A 21162-nucleotide genomic window follows, 5' to 3' on the forward strand; every position below is an offset into this window, starting at 1 on the left:
AGAAGTCATGAAAAATGTCGTCCAATGCGTAAATTATATTCGAACACGAGGATTAAATCATCGACAATTTAAAACTTTTTAGATGAGCTGGACAGTGAGTATTCAGATGTTTTGTACTTCTCTGCTGTACGTTGGCTTAGTAGAGCTGCTACTTTGAAGAGATTCTGGAATCTGCGAGAGGAGATTAAGTTCTTCATGGAGAGCAAACGTCAGAATGTGGACTTCTTGAGCAATGAGAACTGGCTGAATGACTTAGCATTCCTCACAGACATTACACAGCATCTGTCTGATTTAAACTTAAAACTACAAGGGAAAAGTCAACTTGTGAATAAGTTGTTTGAGCATATTTGTGCTTTTGAGAAGAAATTGGAACTTTTCCAGGTTCAGTTGAGAAGAGCCATATTGACCCATTTTACATGTCTTGCAACCAGGAAACTGGAATTTCCTAATCTGGATTGCACCAAATATGGAACCAGTGTACAAAAGCTGCGTGATGAGTTTGCAAACAGATTTCCAGATTTCAGACAAACTGAAATTAGATTGAAATTGTTCGCTCAACCTTTTGATTTGGCAGTGGAAGACAGTCCTGATGATTGCCAAATGGAACTCATTGAACTGCAGGCTGACATGGACACTAAAGGAAATTCTCTGAAAACAGTTTGCTAGACTTTTACAAACTCTGTGTACGTGAAAAGTTTCCCAATTTGTCCCGTCATGCACAAAGAATTGCCTCCCTTTTTGGTAGCACCTACTGCTGTGAGCAATTTTTCTCCAAAATGAAGCTCATCAAAACCAAATGTAGAAGTCAGCTGACTGATGAACATTTGACCAGTCAGTTAAGAGTGGCAACCACTTCTGTCAAAGCTGATATTGACAAGCTCTGCAAGGACTCTAAATTTCAAGTGTCGCACTAAAATGATCACTCATGCAAAAATATAAAATATTATTGCTTGCATTTTGAGATTTTTTTTAATTTATTGTGCATGTACACGAATAAGCTTGTTTTTTAAGTGGCCCCGCTTGATTGATGAAGTTGGTTATATGGCCCACCGACGAAAAATGTTGCACACCCCTGCTCTAAATGATCACATAAACAACTAGTTAACGTATTAGGATAAAGAAAACATATTGATACATGTCACTATAGCAGAATTATTAAACAGATACAAATATCAAACAAAGAGAATATAATAAATTTTCATCATGTTTGTTTGTTTTTAATATTTGTACCTATTCTGCTGCATAGAATTTGAAATGCTTCCTTTGTATTAGTATTGGCTTGGCTCGATTTTTTTAATAACCAACCGTTAAACAGGGTTGTAAATAAATGAACTGTTATTAAAATCGAAGTATCATAACAATTTATCAAAAGGTCCCTCCTAACTTAGTTACAATCAGCCACGTCCTATGCGATTTGGCGCCAAAGAAAACAAATGTGTTCGTTTAGCCGTTGGTACGAGTTAAAACTGATATATTAGAGACAACTTAATTGTAACTTAACTGCGTATTGTTTCTTTATTTTATTATTTTTTTGCAGTAAGACTTCTTAAAACTTTTTTTTTTCATACACGTACGCATGCAACGTCAGTGACAAAGTACGGCTTATATTTCATTTTCTTAGAATGAACCTCATGTAAGTTAGATGACCCCTTTGTGATTATGTACAAACTATATAGAGCAAATATAACTGAACTAGTAAGTATTCGTGTATTTGGACATAAGAAAACCACATTAAGCTATCTGCTGTGTCCTCTCTGGTGGAGTCAAACCCCTGATGTTAGCGTTGGACGTGCATAGACTTACGCTGCCCCACTGGGGAACCTGGTATGTAAAAATTACTTATTATTATACATGAGCTACAGAAATTAAATAGAAGCATTATCTCATTACGACTAATCGAAATGTGCTAGTTAAATAAGTGGTACTACGTTTTTCTCACTGTTATTAGAATAATAAATGAAAATAAAATATAATAATTAAAAGTGTATTAGCGCTAACTTTCTTATTAGGCTTAATCAAGTACTTTTTATTGTTAATAGAATATTTATTAATTTTTCAATGATAGTTAAATATCATTCGAGATCAAGGAATCTAGACAAAACATTTGTTCACATATGCCACAGTTTCTTAATAACTCCTAATGTACTATCGTACTATTTTAAATTCAATATGATTTTTTAAATTACTGATTATAAGATTTCCTTATATTTATTATTATTAACGAGTCGTATAATTGAAACACGTATCCGTCTTGTCGTGGGCAGTAATTCTGATAAAAGTTTAATTAGAATAATTTCTGACGCTTTCTTTCTGTATGCATTTGTCTCTTGAACAATCAAATAAAAATAAAATCTTCCTCGATTAGGTTTATAATTAAACATTAGAAATATTTTTCTAACTACTAATATTATTGATATTTTAAGGTTTCCGCAAATATAACAGTATAAAGAGTTTAAGTTTGTTTGTTTTGGAATTTCGCACAAAGCTACTCGAGGGCTATCTGTGCTAGCCGTCCCTAATTTAGCAGTGTAAGACTAGAGGGAAGGCAGCTAGTCATCACCACCCACCGCCAACTCTTGGGCTACTCTTTTACCAACGAATAGTGGGATTGACCGTCACATTATACACCCCCACGGCTGGGAGGGCGAGCATGTTTAGCGCGACGCGGGCGCGAACCCGCGACCCTCGGATTACGAGTCGCACGCCTTACGCGCTCGGCCATGCCAGGCCAAGAGTTTAAGCAAAGGTTTGTTATTAACATTCTAAACACGTTTATAAAAACTGTTGCGTAGCTGTAATTTCTTTAAAAACCAAAATACCCAATTAATATCAAGTATGGTCATACGTATCTATATGTTGAATGCAGTTTCAAATAAATTTCATATTTCTTAATTTATTCATAAAAGAACATATAAATATGTGTTTGTTTGTTTTTTGAATTTCACGCAAAGTTACTCGAGGGCTATTTGCGTTAGCCGTCCCTAATTTAGCAGTGTGAGACTAGAGGGAAGGCAGCTAGTCATCACCATCAACCGCAACTCTTGAGCTACTCTTTTCCCAGTGGATAGTGGGATTGACCTTAGCTTTACGACGTTACCACGGCAAAAAGAGCGATCATGTTTGGTATGACGGGAATTCGAACTCGCGACCCTCAGGTTACGAGTCGAGCGTCCTAACCACCTGACCATGCCAGGCCTCGATTGTGAATAATGTCTTTGAAAACTGAAAGACCACCGAAGGTGGTGACGTGAAATATCTGCCTAGCCGCCGACACGTTTTCACTCCGTAAGAGATTTCAAACATTCTAAAAGGAAACTACACATACGGCAATAAATCCATCGCTAAGAGTTTATGAACTTGGTAAAAAGACAGATCTAAGAGTTATGTGTAAAAAGGCTTAAATCTACAATGTTGTAGGTAATTATTCACCAAGTGATTTAACTTTGTATCAATCCATCTAAAGACTTGAAAACATAAGTTTTTATCATCTTAGGTAAAAGAACAAAGTAAGTTGCAAATCCCGCTCTGACTAAACGTAAAACGTCGACTTCGTTATGACTTGACCACAAGAACCGTTGTGAGGAACAACGGGAAACTGTCATATAAAGTAATGAATCTCAATGTTCGTTTTAGCTGATCGCGTCTAGATCTGACAGCAATGTGTAAAGACTGTCTTTATTGTGAAAATGTCAAAACTGTGTAAAGTAATGGGGATGTTATTATGAGGTAACCTGCTGAAGGTCGTTTGGAACCATCAGTGTCTTGGTATATTTTGATACTGCGATCAAAGCCGCATTGATGGAACTATGCGACATAATACATCATTTCTTACATAATAAGATGACCAGCAGATATTTGACACAATATCCAGAACCTGTCTTGACTAGCCCAGAGCTCCAACCTGATTCTAATTTGTTCTCAAATGTTTTACGACGTATCCTCAACAAGAGATACAGACCTTGAAACCTCACTAGATTTGAAAATTGCTTTGCAAAGGAATAAGCGATATATAACCATAAGAAACAAACCAAGGGTTAGTGTGTCAAATATGGACCAGCTCCCTAAGAAGATGACTTGCCAGTGGCTAAATATGGTATCTTCTTTTTAGTGTGTGGTTCAATTATAACTTGTATAAAAAAAATAACCGGAGTTAAAACAGCAAACAATAAACCTGTTTTTTATTTCATTTTGTTCAGTTGTCAATTTGCGAATGTTTTATAATCTTGTAAGTGAATTCGTCCCATTCGTCAGAGAAACAACTTGAAAACAAAACGTAAGTTTAAAAGTAGTTTTACTTACAACCTTCCATCATTTTATTTACTCTTTGAAGTAATAATCAATGCATGTTTGTTGAAATTACCGCAGTTTGAATAAAAAGATAAACTTGTAATTTCCAGAGAACAAACCGTGTCAATAAAACACAACATTAGATTCTTCCAACTTAAAACAGAAGCATAGCTAAACATAAAAAATGTCAGTAAAGCACGAAACTTTGTAATTGCGGCTCTGTAGCCTGAACTGTCTCAAATTGCCTTCTATAAACGGATTGACATCTAACAATGAGTTCTGTAAAAACTTGTACTTTTTCATTTGTCTTAAAACCCAATACAGAGGCTGTAACAAATTAGTTTCTAAAAATATTCAAAGAGAAAAATTATTTTCTATTGATCAGAAAATAAGACCAACTTTGAAATCTCTTCCGTGGATTATATATCTTCGATTTGAAGTCTGTCAACCTAATTACAAAGTTGAAATTTTTAACCTTCTTTAATCTTTTTATTACTTTAATGAACACACACGAGAAGGATAATTAACCAAACAGGATATATTTGATTCACGTTAATTTTAATTATTTTTCTGAATGCAAATACGTCTTTCTATCGATCTTTCCGAACTTTTTGAAATCTATTATTCTAATCAATAACGCTGATTTAAAGCGAGCAGCGCCTTAACTGTGTTTGCAAACTTTTATTTTACTGTTTCATAGAAGAAATGTTTCTTTTAAAGAAATGCAAGGTTTAATTAAACGGCATTTGATTTTTTAAAACAGTAAGACTGTTCCTAATAATTGCGGCAAGGCTAGCATTGGCAGGTGGTTAAGGCGCTCGATTCGTAATTTGAGGGTCGTGGGTTCGAATTCCCGTCACACCCAACATGCTCGCCCTATCAGTCGTGGGGGCGTTATAAAGTTACAGTCAGTCCCACTATTCGTCGGTAAAAGAGTAGGTCCAAGAGTTGGCAGTGGGTAGTAATGACTAGCTGCCTTTTCTCTAGTCTTACATTGTTAAATTAGAGACAGCTTTTGTAGCTTTACATGAAATTCCAAAAAAAAACACACAAACAAACCTAATAGTTGCATCTAAGGTTTCTTCTTGTTTCAGTCAGATAACTCTATAACTGTAGCACTAGAATCATGATGGGAAACTGAAATTAAAATGAAGAAGACAGTTGACAAAATACAAAATATTTTACTTACACGTTCGAATTGTCTTCATCTTCTTTATTAACTCTAGAATTACTTTATCACAAATGTCAATTTAAACCTAAATTCACTTTATGTTGTTTATGGGTGGTGCAAAAGTCATTGTTTAATCATGATACCTAGTATCAATTAGATCTTACTCCAGATAACCTACAAAATGATCAAACAATTCTCTGCAATTCTGGAGTCAAAAAGATATCTTAGAAATAAGAGAATTGTTATGGAATTACCAGATCAAGCACCCGATATCAATCCAATTGAAAATTTATGGACTAAGTTAAACCAATTAACGATAGATCACAAGCCAAACATGGAGATGAACTTTTTGAAGTACTCGAAGAAGATGGCAGTCAGTCACTCAGGAATATGTATACAAACTCCTTGAAATGATGCCACATTCATATGAAGCAGTACTGAAATACAAGGGAATGTTAACTTGTGAAACTGGTTTGTGTTATTATGAGTTCCATTTTTACGTTTGATTATTGCAGAGAAACTAATTTAATTATTTTGTAAGATAACTGGAATAAAAAGTACCAAAAAATGACACCAGATGGACAACACTTTTTATGAGAATATGTAACTAAAATCATGAAAATCTCATGTATTTATGAAAGCTACTGTTAAAATTAGAATTTGAGATCATATTTGAACAGAGTGCATTCTAAAAATATATAGTTTTACATATTTTTTGTTATCTAATAAAAGATGTAACAAATTAACACATTTTCAAGGAGATCCATTTTTGTTTGTCCACTTCCTGTATATAAATTTAATTCTACTGTAAGTGATGTTATCATTACCCCTTGAAGTTGCGTTTCTTACAGAGATCTGGGTTCCCTTTGAAAAGCCTAAATACAGAATGAAACAGGAATTACCAGCCAATAATACATGAACATTAGATGACTGAAACATGTAGAATACTCATCAGTGATGTCGAGAAACCCACTTGTTGAGAAATTTATATGCAAAAACGGCTCGTTTGGGTTGAGAAAATATTTTACATAGAAGAGCGAACAACGTTTCGACCTTCTATGTAAAATATTTTCTCAACCCAAACGAGCCGTTTTTGCATATAAATGTAGAATACTCAATGCTTTGTACATCATACAATTGCAGTCATTAGGAATCCAACCGTACATTATACATAAAGTGAATTAGTAAATTAAATTCAAACCACATAATACTAAATTTTAGTACCCACATTCATAGAATACACTTGCAGTCAGAGGAAGAAACACCACAAAACACTTACTTTGCCAAGTGTAAAATTATGTAACCAACATGGAAGAAAAAGAATGGAAAATGGATGATAGAGCTGTACACAGGTCACCTCTACATGACTTCCAATATTAAAATTTAATGTAACTGTAAAATGCATATTATATTACTTTTGGTATTATTTTCTTTACCATAATACCATGGTCATGTTAGGTTAAGCATCAATCTAATGTGATTAAGAGCCCACGATTTGATGTAAATGTTGAGTCTAAACATGTGTTGAATATTTCAGACTAATAGACTCAGTATGAGGTTAGTCAAAATAACTGACCTTGTAACTATTTTGTACTTGTGCATTTTACAGCATTACATTAAATATTAGTACTGAGCATTATGTAGAGATTAAATATGTATCACTGTATCATTGTTGTATTTTTTTTTCTTTTTGGCACTGCCATCTCTACAACATTTTATGTTTACAAAAATGTTTTTTGTTATATGTAGCTTTGAGAAACGCCTCTGCATACCATATATTCCCAACATTAACAGACAAATAACCAACATTTGGTAAAAACTAGTAACACAATATGACATTCCAGTGAATACCAAATTTATTCAAAAACCAGGCACAAAACTAAGGTCTATACTATGTAAAAACTACACTGACAAACACCACACCAACATTATTTATAAAATACAATGTGATAACTGCCACGACTTCTATATTGGAGAAACAAGTAGAAAAATGGAAACCAGATTCAAAGAACATAAGTCACCTTCATACATTTTCAAACACTGCAAATCAAATAAACACAACATAACTATAGAAAACACCCAAATACCAAATAAAGAAACAAACAAATGCAAAATTAAAGAATCCTTACTTGTACAACAACTCAAGCCCAAAATAAACCTATACAAAGGAACACCTTTATATCTATATTAATAAATATAATCAAACATCTAAGCACGCCCTCTACATTCCTACACTCAGTTACACAACCCCCTTCAAACATGTGGTCAGCTATCGGTCAGTTACCTCTTTCTTTGTGAACCTGACGATAACCGAAGAAGATCGAAACGTTGTTCACTCCTCTACATAAAAATTTTCTCTACCCATACCAGCTGTTTTTACATATATATTTTTTCTACAAGTGGGTTTTCTCACTATCACGAATCTATTATCAGTTAACAACTCGTTAACCATCAAGCATGTATTGCTTTTACAGTAGATAATACACTGCTGTAGGAAGTCATCCTGTGTACAATTCAGGATGATCATTTACAGAATCAAACATAGATTCATCTAGTGGTAGATGGTGCAAGTCAATTTCAACCAACAGTGAAACAAACAGGTGTACAAAGCACTAGAAGTAGAATAGCAACAAATGAAAGGAGGGCAACAAAAATAAATATAAGAGAAAACATTAAGAAAAAAATGTATTCCACATGTGAGAAATCTTGCTTATTTGAAAACATCCAAATAGTAATTTGTTCTCCTGTGCATGTTAAGCCAAACTAAAAACACAACACCAGTATGAAACCTGGCTGAAATGTTGGTAATTACTTTGCATTAACATTCTTCCATCTAAAATTACTACCTACAAAACACTGCAGAAATGCAAAGGTTTCTTAAAAATTGCAATAAGCAGTATCTTATAACAAGTTTTTAAATTTATCAAAATTACTTCCTTCAAACTTCTGAAAATTTAGAATTAGTTCACATGCCATCATTGTTTGTTTTTGAATTTTGCACAGAGCCACACGAGGGCTATCTGCTCTAGCCATCCCTAATTTAGCAGTGTAAGACTAAAGCGAAGGCAGCTAGTCATCACCACCTACCTCCAACTCTTGGGTTACAATTTTACCAACAAATTGTGAGATTGAAGGATACATTATAATGCCCCCACAGCTGAAAGGGTGAGCATGTTTGGTGTGATGAGGATTCTAACTCACAACCCTCAGTTTGCAAGTCGAGCACCCTAACCACCAGATCCACTGTCACGGAGGAAAAGTCCAATGACAGATTTTTTTTATGAATACATTACTGACTAAAAATTTAACTGTTAAATTTATGGAAATTTGATATCTACACAAAACATTCAGTGTTTTCTGTTCAATGAAGTAAAAACGATAAAGTTTTGAAGAAATTAGAGATTTTAGGTTGTTTTTGGAGTTTTATAATAACCTTGTATTGATTGCTGCAATGTTTTACTTAAAAAAAACCAATTTTTGTTGACAGACATTTATGCTATAACCTTTAAGACATAAAAGCACAATGTTACACATTGCCTATTGATTTTAGTACAAACATACTCAAAGGCTATCTGTGGTAGCCTTCTCTAATTTTAAAGAATTTTATTACATGGAAGGTCATTATTCAACACCATTTACAGCCAATTCTCGGGCTACTATTTACCACTGAACAGTTGGATTGGTCATCACATTTTAGCATCCCCATAGTTAAAAGATCAAACATTTCAAGAATGGGTTTTGATCTTAGAATTCTCAGATATTGAGTAAAGTTCTGACTACCAGGCTATGTAAAGCACAGAGTTCAAAGACTTTTAACACTTATTATTAATAGTACAAAAAATAATACCAAATAAATTAAAATTCTCACATTTATTTATTCATGAAATGCTTCAAATAAAAAGAAAAGATTTTTTACATACAATACAGATGTATTATAACTCATGTACACTACTAGTCATCATACAACACAGATGTATTATAACTCATGTACACTACTAGTCATCATACAATACAGATGTATTATAACTCATGCACACTACTAGTCATCATACAATACAGATGTATTATAACTCATGCACACTACTAGTCATCATACAATACAGATGTATTATAACTTATGTACACTACTAGTCATCATACAATACAGATGTATTATAACTCATGTACACTACTAGTCATCATACAATACAGATGTATTATAACTTATGTACACTACTAGTCATCATACAATACAGATGTATTATAACTCATGTACACTACTAGTCATCATACAATACAGATGTATTATAACTTATGTACACTACTAGTCATCATACAATACAGATGTATTATAACTTATGTACACTACTAGTCATCATACAATACAGATGTATTATAACTCATGTACACTACTAGTCATCATACAATACAGATGTATTATAACTTATGTACACTACTAGTCATCCAAAAATTTAGTTTTTAAATAGAAACAATTTCTTTCACAGCAATTCGACTAACGATAGATCCTAATAACGATCCACATCCACAGTTCTCTTCAGCCTCTTTGATTTTATAAACCTAAAGAAAAGAACATGAAACCTGTAAAACACTACAAATCAGTTCTTCCCATAAACGTTTAAAATACATCTTAAGTCATGTTTACTCAATAATGAGCATTTTGCTAGTGTGGTATATTAATGTACACTTATAAGTAAATTAAACCACATTCTATTACACTTCACATAACATAAGCTTTCCAAATTATTCTTTTAAAGAATACAATTTTTTTAATGGTAATGAAAGCTTGGTTATTTCTTCTATTGTCTGGATATTTCAACAAACATATTCACCGTGTTGAACTAATTTCATATGTACACATTTATATACAAATAATTATAGAGGCAATACCTTTTTTATTTCCTGTTCATTAGAATGCTTGCTTAGAGTATCAAGTGGGACTAGTTTTCCTTTAACTACTGAGTTGACTTTTGTTCCATCTTCATCATTGATGGTGAGTACAAGAATAGAGGTATCATTCTCACCAATACCAAAAGTTTTCAGTGACTCTGTGATCTGAAAAACAGAACATAAAAAGTAACTCCATAATCAATAACAACTTGGTTACATTTACATATAAAAATTGTATTGTTATAATACATACTTAGAAATATCAAACTAACACATTATGCACTCTGAAACTTCGATTTTATAAAAATTTAACTTTTAAAAAACTTATATTACATCTGAAAAGTAATATTTGTATTACAGAAGTTTAAGTGAGATTTTTCTATTGAGAGTTATTAACAAAATGCAGTCAACTTAACTACCAATAATTCAAGACTAATAAATACTTACAACATAGTGAAAAAATCTCTAAACAAAAATTAAATTTTTATCAGAGTTTACAAAGGTTTTTCAAGTATTCAAAATATTTTTATATTACACAAAATACAGTAAGATAATTTAATGATCGTATTACTAACATTTTTTGATGGTGATAGGTTGTATAAAATTTCAGAATAAATTCCTTTTGTCTTTAACGTTCCTTGTTGTTGACTTAGGACTGCTTTATTAGCTGCAACTAACAGCTGAAATGTATCCAACACCTACAGTTAAAGAAAATATACATATACACACAATGAATAAAATTTAAAAATTTAAATTACACATAATGTAACTAAAAAAAAATAAATATATATTATAACTAACTTAAGGTTAGGGGTAGTTACATGAATAGTTTAAATATTTGATTAGATAATTTTAACTTTGTTAGAAAATGAGATACCATCAAATGGTGATGTCACATTATGTCTACAATGAAATGTTAATTACACAAAATGTCTGAATCTGAAAAGAATACAGTGTGAAACTTAAAAGAATTATGCAGGATGAACTAAATAACTTATACAAAGCATAAGCTTTAATTTACTGGATTTCAAGTGGAGCAAAGGGTAGGTAAAAAAGGAACATTTGAAGAATCATAAAACTCACAGTAAAGAAAAAAATCCTAGTTTACAGTAAGTTAAGCCTTATTATACAACTTATTAATGTCTGGTTAGTTCTAGAAATACTAAGTTTAAAATGACAGAAAGTATTTAAGTTTAAAAGCATTGACTCCAAAGCATATTTGTATATTATCTTCAAATGACATGAGATACAACCCTTAATATAAAAGTGTGTACAACATGTTACTGCTTCATGCTCAACATGGCAGAAACAGCAAAACCTAAAGAACAAGATGCCCATCTAACAACAAAGCATTCACAATAATTAACATAACTGTTTTTACATAATTTGTATAAAAATTAGAAAATGAAACTACAGAAACATATAATGGACCAAAATTATTTGATATGGAGTAATTTCTCACTGCCAAATGAATAAAAAATGTTTTCACACAAAATTCAATGTACATTTTAAAATATATATTAATAAATAATTAACTGTTTTACAGCTCCATACCTCAACTCACTCAAGTTCAGTGGATTAGTGGCAGAGAAAATAAACTGTCTGTCTTCCAACTGGGAAACTGTAGCTAATAAAATCTTAGATGGCTGTTTTAGGAAGTATTGTTTATATTATAGGCTTGAACAGTTCTATAGAAAATGTTTCTAAATTTGGTGGTGATAGCAAAATTCTGAGAAAGATCATCCTTTTGAAAATGTTTCTTTTACACAAAACAACTTTGACAGTCCAAATGCACAATCCAGAGTGTGGGAAATGAGTTTAATATTTAGTGTAAAGTAATACAGTTGATGTATTCTACAAGACTCTGACACCCCAGTTGGAATGATGTGTGTACATACAGTTTTGATCCTGTCACTACAATAAGGATATAAACACATTCTGAAAAATTGGGAAACTGCCTTCTAGAATTATACTTTGGTTTAAGTAGATGAAATTATATGAAGCTAGACACTGTTTACAGAAGCAGAAGAATTAGGGAGAGAGGGGAAATTGATTTACATGTTAAAAGTTGTTTAAATGTTTGTACAACCTTTGTAAGAATTGTATGTTTGAATGAAAAAGACACTGGAACAAAAACACCTCAAATACCAGCAGTTCTCAAGACTTTTGTAAGAATTGTGCAGTTGAATGAAAGAGTAGAAGCTGGAAACAACCTCAAATACAAACAGTATTTTAAGTCTGAACAAAGGACAGCAGAGATTGAAAACCCAAGCTCAAATATCAGAAGTTCTCAAGATTGAATTCACTAACATGTTAATAATTTGCAAGCAAATCTTCCATACTGTGTCACAAATTTTGCTACTTACAATTTTCCATGAATGAACATTTGGGTGGCACAAATTTTAATCACAATATTAATCTTCAAAAATACCACTTCACTACAAACCAACCCAACTCCTGTTCAAGTATGATATGTCATCAAACATGTAGTTTCTTACAATCCTCAGAACACTACTCAAACACTTTTGTTGTGTGCCCAGTATGTGTACCATAACATCAAAAAACATGGACTGATACAAGTTTGTTTTCATCTGTAAAAATACTATGACAAACTAAAAAAGACAAAAACATTTAAATATGTCAAATCTAGAGATGAAACAGATAACTAATGGAAATCATAGTGTTACTGTGACAGCAAAAGGCAAATGTAATTCACGTCATCTGTTAAAATTGGTCAAGAGAACTAAGTTGTTACAGTGATTTGATAATTACATAATTAAATTTTTCTGTGAATTCTGAACTAAAATAGTCTTAATGTTTTCAGTTTGTTCTGTCATAGTTATTGTTACTGAGAAACACATTCACTGATTTCTCTTTCTTTAAACTTAATAAAAACATTGAAAACATGATGTTATTTTAATTTTCTTTATTGTTGTAATAATTATACAACAATTCAAACTTTCTACTTTAATTATAATACAACTTACAGTAAGGCTTAGCTATCCATTGAGCCACGTAACAAACTACATGTAAGCTAAACATTTTAGCAAGTACTTTTCAGAGGCACTTGAAATTTTTTTGCAATTGAACTTAAAGTATAATTTGAACTCTGTTGTTAGACCTGTTTAAGCTACAGAAACCTACATGCAGACTTGTTCTTTAATCCAGTTCTTTTGGCTAGCTATAAATTTATGTCGTGGTTTACCTGATGCCAAGATATGCTTCATTATTTTAAACTTTGTTGACTAATAATATAAATGTGAATAGTGGTAATTGAGTTTCACAGAGAAAAAAAGTTTGTTACAGATAACTTTTCATTATGTTTTGTGTATTTTATTCTACTAAAACAATTAGACTGTGATGTATGGTCTAACTTAACACTTGAAATTTGTTATTCCATCATTTCCTTTACTTGTCCATGACAATACATGGCACACCACCTTGCAGTTTCAGAAACTTTGGTGCATAATATTATTAGGAATTTAGATATGTGCGAGATGTTCAAATGGAATATAAAGTGAAATTTTTAAATATCTAACTAAGGAAATAAACAATCCATAATTAATGCTAAAATATATATATTTTACACACAATCCAATGACAACATAAGACAACTAACCATACAGATCAGATGGCTCTTGAGAAACAAAGAACCATAAGTTAAACACCAGTGTAATAAATCAAAACCATTAAGAAATCTGCCCTGACTGGGAACTGAACCCAGGCTATTCAAGTTGCACTAGATATTCCACCCAGTAAGTCACTGTAACTCAAGGTTATAACTCTCTCCCGTTATTATTATAATATGAAATACATTTCACAATATCTTGATCTACCTTTAATGCTAAAACTGCCAAGTTGTATACACACAGTCATGTATAATACATCTACAACTCATGTTCATATCAAATATGCTTAATCTTAGGAATGGTGTTTCTTAATGCAAGTACCTATATTTTATTATTCTGAAAAAATCAGGACTAAAAGCCCGGTGATTCATACACTACATAAAGTAGCTAATATGAGTTACTACTAAAAACTATATAATCAACCACTTCTCCCATCCCTAAAAAAAAAATAAACTTCTTTTAAACTAACTTCAGCCCATCAAAGAGATCCACATAATTTGGTAAAATGGCAAAAGGTGAACCAAATATTTTTTTTTTCAGTTATCAACATTTTTGTAATGGGTGACAGACAATTAAATAGGGTAGGGGCTGATTTATTTGCAAGGGCTATTAGTTCAACCATGAGTGTAGTTTTGAACTGCAATACAACAGAGTGGTGTGGTAAGAACCAGAATAAACTAAATGAAGGAAAAATAAAACCTAGAGAAATGTACAGTATACATACAATGTATAAAGTAGTTGTAAGAGTAGACTAAACTATTATTGTAAAATTTGAAGTATAAAAAATAAAACATGACAGAGCACTAGTCAGAACAGAGGATTCTGATGTAATGTTAGTAATGAAATTTTAGTTAAATATAAACATTCTTGGTAACAGTTTTTTGAAACATAAGGTTATAAGATATTTAATCAGGAAAATGTACTTAAAAAATTGGGGAATGAGTGGTTTTAATATTAATATGTATTTAAAACTTCTTCAAGTTGTGAATATCAAAGCAAATAGCTTGAGGTTTCTATTAGCAGATATAACAGGAAAAGGGTTCTGGTGAGAATATGTTGTAGACCACAACTGAAAAAGTTAAAGAGAAACTCTACAGTGAAATAACAAATTCAGCTGTTAATCAGGTAATAATTAGAAGATTTCAATTTCAGGCATAAAGACTGGAAAATGTTATGAGCCAATCCACAAAGGAGACCTGATTTTATAAACTGTTTAGAATCCTCAGTTAGTTAGGAAACTTACTACAAAAAATGTTATTTCAGATAAACTAATAACTTCTAAACAGATGGTTTATATGATTGATATGGTGATGGAGAAAAGGAAACATTTGGGAGCAAGTAATCATTGTTTAGTTATATTTGACATTCTACAGAATATAGAAATAAAGAGTAATGAAATTTCAATTACAAATTTAAAAAAAAGCAAATTCTGAAGAGATGAGAAAAGAATTATCTTTTGTGAAATGAACAACTGAATTGATCATACTGATTTAATATGGAAAAAAACCTTGGAAAATGAACTTTTAATTAAGATAAGCATGTTCCTTATAGAAAATAAAAAAAGAGATGGCTTAACCCTTAAGCAGTGGCCATCATCAATCGATGCTGCTACCTACAACATTCCTCTTTAAGTGTTACAAAACAACAGGCTGGTTCTTGAAGGATATAAAGATAAAATTAAGGAAAAACATTATAAGTTTCAGAATCTAAAACTGAATGTTCCAATTGGAAATTTATGGAGTTATAAAATATTAAAGGAAATCATAAAACATAAAATTATGAAATAAAAAAGACTGGTATGTAAAAAGATTAGCTGAAAATTAAAAACATCAATCATAAGAATTTATTTAAATAACTAAGGGTAAGTAAAATGTTATGATGGGAGTTAGGGGTTTGAGGGATGATAAAAAAACCCATACCTGATAAGTACGAGATGGCTAGATTATTAAATTCAACTTTTTAATTTTTATTAATGACAATTTAAACAGTATTATTCACCCAAAACAGTGGTAGATGAAAACAAGATTTAAGAAAATGAAATTAATTCTAAGCTTATTAAATAATAAAATGAAAAATTCAAAACTCTTGGGTTTCAAAGAGGTTAAAGATTGGTATGTGAATCACTTGTTATTAATGTTTTTATAAATCTTAAACGTCTTTTCAAGGAAAGTGATAAAAATTTATCCAGTAATCATAGGATTATTAGTCTTGCAATAATGGTGGGAAAAGTTTTTGACATTTTGTTAAAAAGATGCTTTGGAAAGTAATTAAGCAACACTTAAAATTATGATGGATAGTTGACATGGTTTTACTGGAGAAACATCTCAACTTACTTATATACTCTTCAAAACAAGAAACGCAAAAGGGATATTTTTGTTATTTTAAAGAGAAGTATATGTAATAACGTTACAAGCTCAGAGTATGTGATGTTACACGTGTTAAGGCACTGATTGTCAGACCAAAATGACAATAAAAGTTGTGCACTTTGAAAACAGAGGAAAACATCGGATTTTTCGCCAAAAAGCATGCGTGTCCAATAAATTTGTTTGAGAGATCTGCATGTTCTGCAAGTGCAACATGTGCAAAATCCCTATAAAAGTGACGGGTTCTCAGTTTCCATAGCTCAGTGTTAAGCCATCGACACGAAATACAGTTATGCCAAGACTCACTGAAGCACAACGCAACCACGCCATTGGTCGCTTGGAAGCAGGCGAATCTCGATCAGATGTTGCCAGAGCTGTGAATGTCCACCCAAGCACCATCACAAGGCTATGGAATCGTCACCAACAACATGGATCAACTCGTGACCCTCCACGATCTGGCAGACCTCGTGTGACCATGCCCACATAAGATCGCAACATCCGGTTACGTCACCTTCGGGATACGTCCACCACTGCGACGTCTACTGCCTCAACCATACCAGGGCTGCATAGGATTTCCCGATCAGACCGTACGCAACCGTCTACGAGATTCTTAGGCCCCATGTGCAACCCATCATGGTGAACGTCAACAACGTTTTTCAACATGACAACGCCCGTCCTCACACAGCCCGACTCACCACTGTCTTCTTGAGACACCACAACATCAACATTCTTCCCTGGCCCTCCAGATCACCAGATTTAAACCCCATTGAACATCTTTGGGACGAGTTGGACCGACGTCTGCGACGGCGACAACCTCAACCGCAGACTCTACCTCAGCTTGCAGCAGCTTTGCAGGCTGAGTGGACAGCCATTCCACAGGATGTGATTCGTCATGTCATCGCTTCCATGGGCAGGAGATGCCAAGCAGTTATTGATGCTCATGGGGGGGGGGGGCATACTCGTTATTGACGTTGAGTGACACGTTAAACTTCAACTAGTGAAGTTTGCAGATTTTGGATGTTCAGCAGTGAATGTGCAAAGTTTCACACATGTCATACAGAACTACCCGGAATAAACTTGTTAACAATTTGTCTCATATTTTGCCTTTTGCATTTCTTTTTTTGAAGAGTATATATTGTGATGGATAGTTGACATGGTTTAACTGGAGAAACATCTCAACTTACTTATCTTTTGACATCCACTGACGTAGATAAGGTTACAGATGCAGATTTGGTGTACCAGAATATTGAAAAATCACATAATAGACTTGTTAAAAAGATTATCTCTGCAGGTGTGAGGGGCAGGTTGTCTCATTAAATAGAAACGTGGCCTCATGGAAACATGGCAATACTAAATCATTGATGGCACCTTGTAGATATAAACTCTACATTCTTTCTCAACTGAAATCTAATTAATGCCTTCAAAAATGTAAATTTATGCCCCTTGGTTGGCAATATAAAGTACAGTCACATTGGATTAATACCACAAGTTGAGTATCTCAGGGCTTAGTATTAAGACCTCCAATATTTTTTGTATTTACCCATGTGACAAAGATGAAGGAATGGTAAATAAATTACTTAAACTTGCTGATAACACTGAAGTTTGGGGTTTTGCCAACTGTGAGGAGAATGTCAAGCCAAACAAATAAATTACAATAGACTTTAATTGTAATAAATACTAAATAATGCATGCAGAATATCATAATTTGTATTCTAAATATAATTTTGATATGAATAACCTTAATGGTGTTATGAAAGGAAGAATATCTTAAGTGTCCTATGTAATCAGTTTCTTAAGCCATCCAACCAATGTGCTATTGCTAGTGGCAGGTCAAAGAGGATCATTGATTGTATTTCTGAAATAATGACCATAAGTCTAAAGTGGTTATAACTTCATTATATAGGGCAGTAGTTGGGATATATTTGGAGTAGTGTGTTCAGTCTTTGGTTCCTTACCTCAGGAAGGACATTGAATTGTTGAAAAGGATTCAGAAGAGAGCTTTTAGGATAATACCTGGGATGGAATGATTCTCATATGAAGACAAGTAAAGATCTCCCTTTCTTTGTTTTTTTTTCCTTTTGAATGAAGAGTTAAAAGAGATCTGACTGAGGTGTTTACAGTTGTTAAGGGAACTGATGCATCAACTTTTGCTAAACTTAACAGCCATAAAGATAATAAGAGTATAAACACTGGGGTGATAGAAGTCATCTTCAGCTAAGACACTTTTATTTTGCTAAGAATGTGGCTACCGTTTGGAATGGCTGACTGCAAATGCAGTAAATTTAAGTGAGTTTAACCTTAAGGGAAAGCCTGATAAGTATCTGAATCACAATAGCAGGCTTCAAGTATTTGGTTTTTATAGTTTGGTGTAGTAGATAGAATGGCTTAGAATTTTCATATTTTGTTGCTTATGTTTAATAGATTTGTACTTCACATTAATAATGCTTAACTAAAATAAATTACCTCAGCATAATATAAGCTTAAATAAAGATCACGTCTAGTATCTCTTACAACTGTATTAATTTTCTGTCAAAAATAGTCACGTAAGACGAAACACAAAAATTGTTTCATATTATGACCAGTGCATCATTTGTTTTCGTGGGGAAACAAAATCCATCATTTTTATCATTTCCAGTGCAATATAACTTTATTCTAAAGTTTACCAAGCAATTGAGTATTCTATCTACTAACAGTCTTTTGTATCGCAATCTGTTCTAAAAATCCAATTTAAAATAACATTTCACTCTCAACATCGATTATCAAACATCACTAAACCTGGAACTAGTCAACTCCATTTCAGTAACATCAAATACAAAATTTCTTAACAAAATATTTACAAACTATTTCCATAAAAGTAAAATATACAATAAAAAGTTAACAATAAGATTTATTTTAAACTAGAAAGAATCAGAAATGTTGAATATTATTTCGTAATGAGCATAAATTTAGAATAGTTGTTTTTATTTATAATCCTAACATCAACTATTTACATGCCTAAGAATTCACACCATGCTCATAAGTTTGCACCGCACAAACTATCTACGTTACCGTTGTGTGAATAGTGCAAGATTAAACAAAGATTGATAGTAAGTAAATAATTTAAGACATACTAAAGTTGGTTTGATGATGCTGCATTGTAAAGACCCTTCAACTAATTTCTGTCGTAATTCTTGGCTGTTTGTGACATCTGAATATAACATTAAGGTCACTTTTGCTTTAAGGTTTTTATCCAGCTCAAACGTCACGGCCATCTCTAGCGTTTCACTGAATTAGTAAGTGAACTGATGCTATATATTCAATGTTTTTTTTATTATGAATAATAGAAGGTCGTAGTAGTTAATAATATATCCAATTTATTATAAATATTACCAGCTAATATTATGAATTATTTTAGTTAAATCTCAAATTAATTCATTTGCTTCTTAATTAACAATGATAAAAACTTAAAGATATATCAAAGTTACGTGATTAAAGCATTTAATACAAAAAAAAAAAAACTGTGATTTTTGAAAATAAATATGAAACAAAATCATTCGATTTATCATTTGTCACTGAATTACAATGTTGTGGTATATCCCACCTTTCATCGATATAACCCTACACAAATCGAAAACAATATTAACGTTCTTATTATGATGGGCTATATGTCATTTGTACAGTGTTTTCAGCTGTCTTTACTCACCACAGTGAGCATGATTTACGAATTTTCTCAATATAATTTGTAAAAAGTGTAAATTTACCAGACTAAAGGACTGGCTTGTCAGAATCCAGTGGAGAATTTATACTCATCCGCATTAAACATAACCATACGAAAAATAAACAAATAATGCGAATTCATTTGAACCGGACGTGAATGGTTAGTATGGCTCTTATCCCATTATTACAAAAACGCAATCTTCACTATGTGTGTGTGTATTTAAAAAAAAAAGACTGTTGACTTCCGTTATTCGATTAGAATAGCTCAAAAATTGGCGGTGGACGCTCTTAACTTTCTGCCTTCTATCTTCTGCGCTAGCTGTTCCTAATTTAGCTGTGTAAAACTAGAGGGAAGCAACTAGTTATCACCACATAGCGCTAATTCCTAAGCTACTCTTTTACTAAAGAATAGTTGGATTGACCGAAACATTATAACGCTCCCACGACAGAAAGGGCGATCATGTTTGGTATGGCGGGGATTCGAACCCACGACCCTCAGGATAATGAGTCGAGAGCCTTAACCACCTGGCCATGCCGGGCCTGGTGGACAATTAATGAAATTGTCGTTATTTTTCATGAAATTTAAGAAACTATTTTACTTCAATTTAAACAGTACTAAAAATATGAAAGTAGACGAGAAGGTTACTTTGCGATAAATATTTGTGTTTCAAAATCCCACATTGACACAACGATATGTATACTGACTTACAACGCTAGGAACCGGGTTATGATACCTGTGGTGGGCTAAACATAAATAGTCCATCTTCTAACTTTATACTTAATTACAAACAAATACAGAAAATTTCTTCCCCCAGAAATAGCTTAACTTTCAATAAATTAATTTGTTGGGTGAGAAACAGAGTGCCTTCATCTTTAACTGGTCAATGAGTGTTTAATCTCCAAAAAGTATATTACGGGTAGGGTGCAATATATATAATTTGTTTAGTATGATTTTTGGCTGTTATTTTATTTGTCTTGGAGTGTATAATATGTGTTTATTCTGAATGTGTAGAAATTGAAAGGGGCTACTGATAAGATAATCCAACACTGAAAGAATCTTTAGGGGATCTTCAATTTGTTGTTAAACACAAAGCTAAGAAATGAGTTATCTGTGCTTTATTCCTTGCTG

The 21162-nt window shown here is 32.5% G+C and overlaps 1 protein-coding gene across 1 annotated transcript; it reads right to left on the reverse strand.

Moving 5' to 3' along the window:
* Positions 1-9313: 9313 nt before the first annotated feature.
* Positions 9314-19637, reverse strand: LOC143256530 (EKC/KEOPS complex subunit Tprkb-like). Its single transcript, XM_076513876.1, has 4 exons — positions 19448-19637; positions 10921-11043; positions 10346-10510; positions 9314-10015 (listed from the first exon to the last, which is right to left on the reverse strand). Exons 1-4 carry the CDS (start codon positions 19586-19588, stop codon positions 9917-9919), a joined length of 528 nt encoding a protein of 175 aa, XP_076369991.1. The 5' UTR covers positions 19589-19637; the 3' UTR covers positions 9314-9916.
* Positions 19638-21162: the final 1525 nt, after the last annotated feature.

Source organism: Tachypleus tridentatus, chromosome 7, assembly GCF_004210375.1.
Source record: "Tachypleus tridentatus isolate NWPU-2018 chromosome 7, ASM421037v1, whole genome shotgun sequence".
Classification (NCBI taxonomy): domain Eukaryota; kingdom Metazoa; phylum Arthropoda; class Merostomata; order Xiphosura; family Limulidae; genus Tachypleus; species Tachypleus tridentatus.

Bases quoted from the DNA above. Each gene is read 5' to 3' on its own strand.
- LOC143256530 (XM_076513876.1), bottom strand. From the start codon at position 19,588: ATGGCCGTGACGTTTGAGCTGGATAAAAACCTTAAAGCAAAAGTGACC. The intron at 11,044-19,447 runs GTATGTCTTAAA...CTTTAACTGTAG, and splicing joins GCATCATCAAACCAACTTTA to GTGTTGGATACATTTCAGCT. The intron at 10,511-10,920 runs GTTAGTAATACG...TCTGTTTTTCAG, and splicing joins ACCTATCACCATCAAAAAAT to ATCACAGAGTCACTGAAAAC.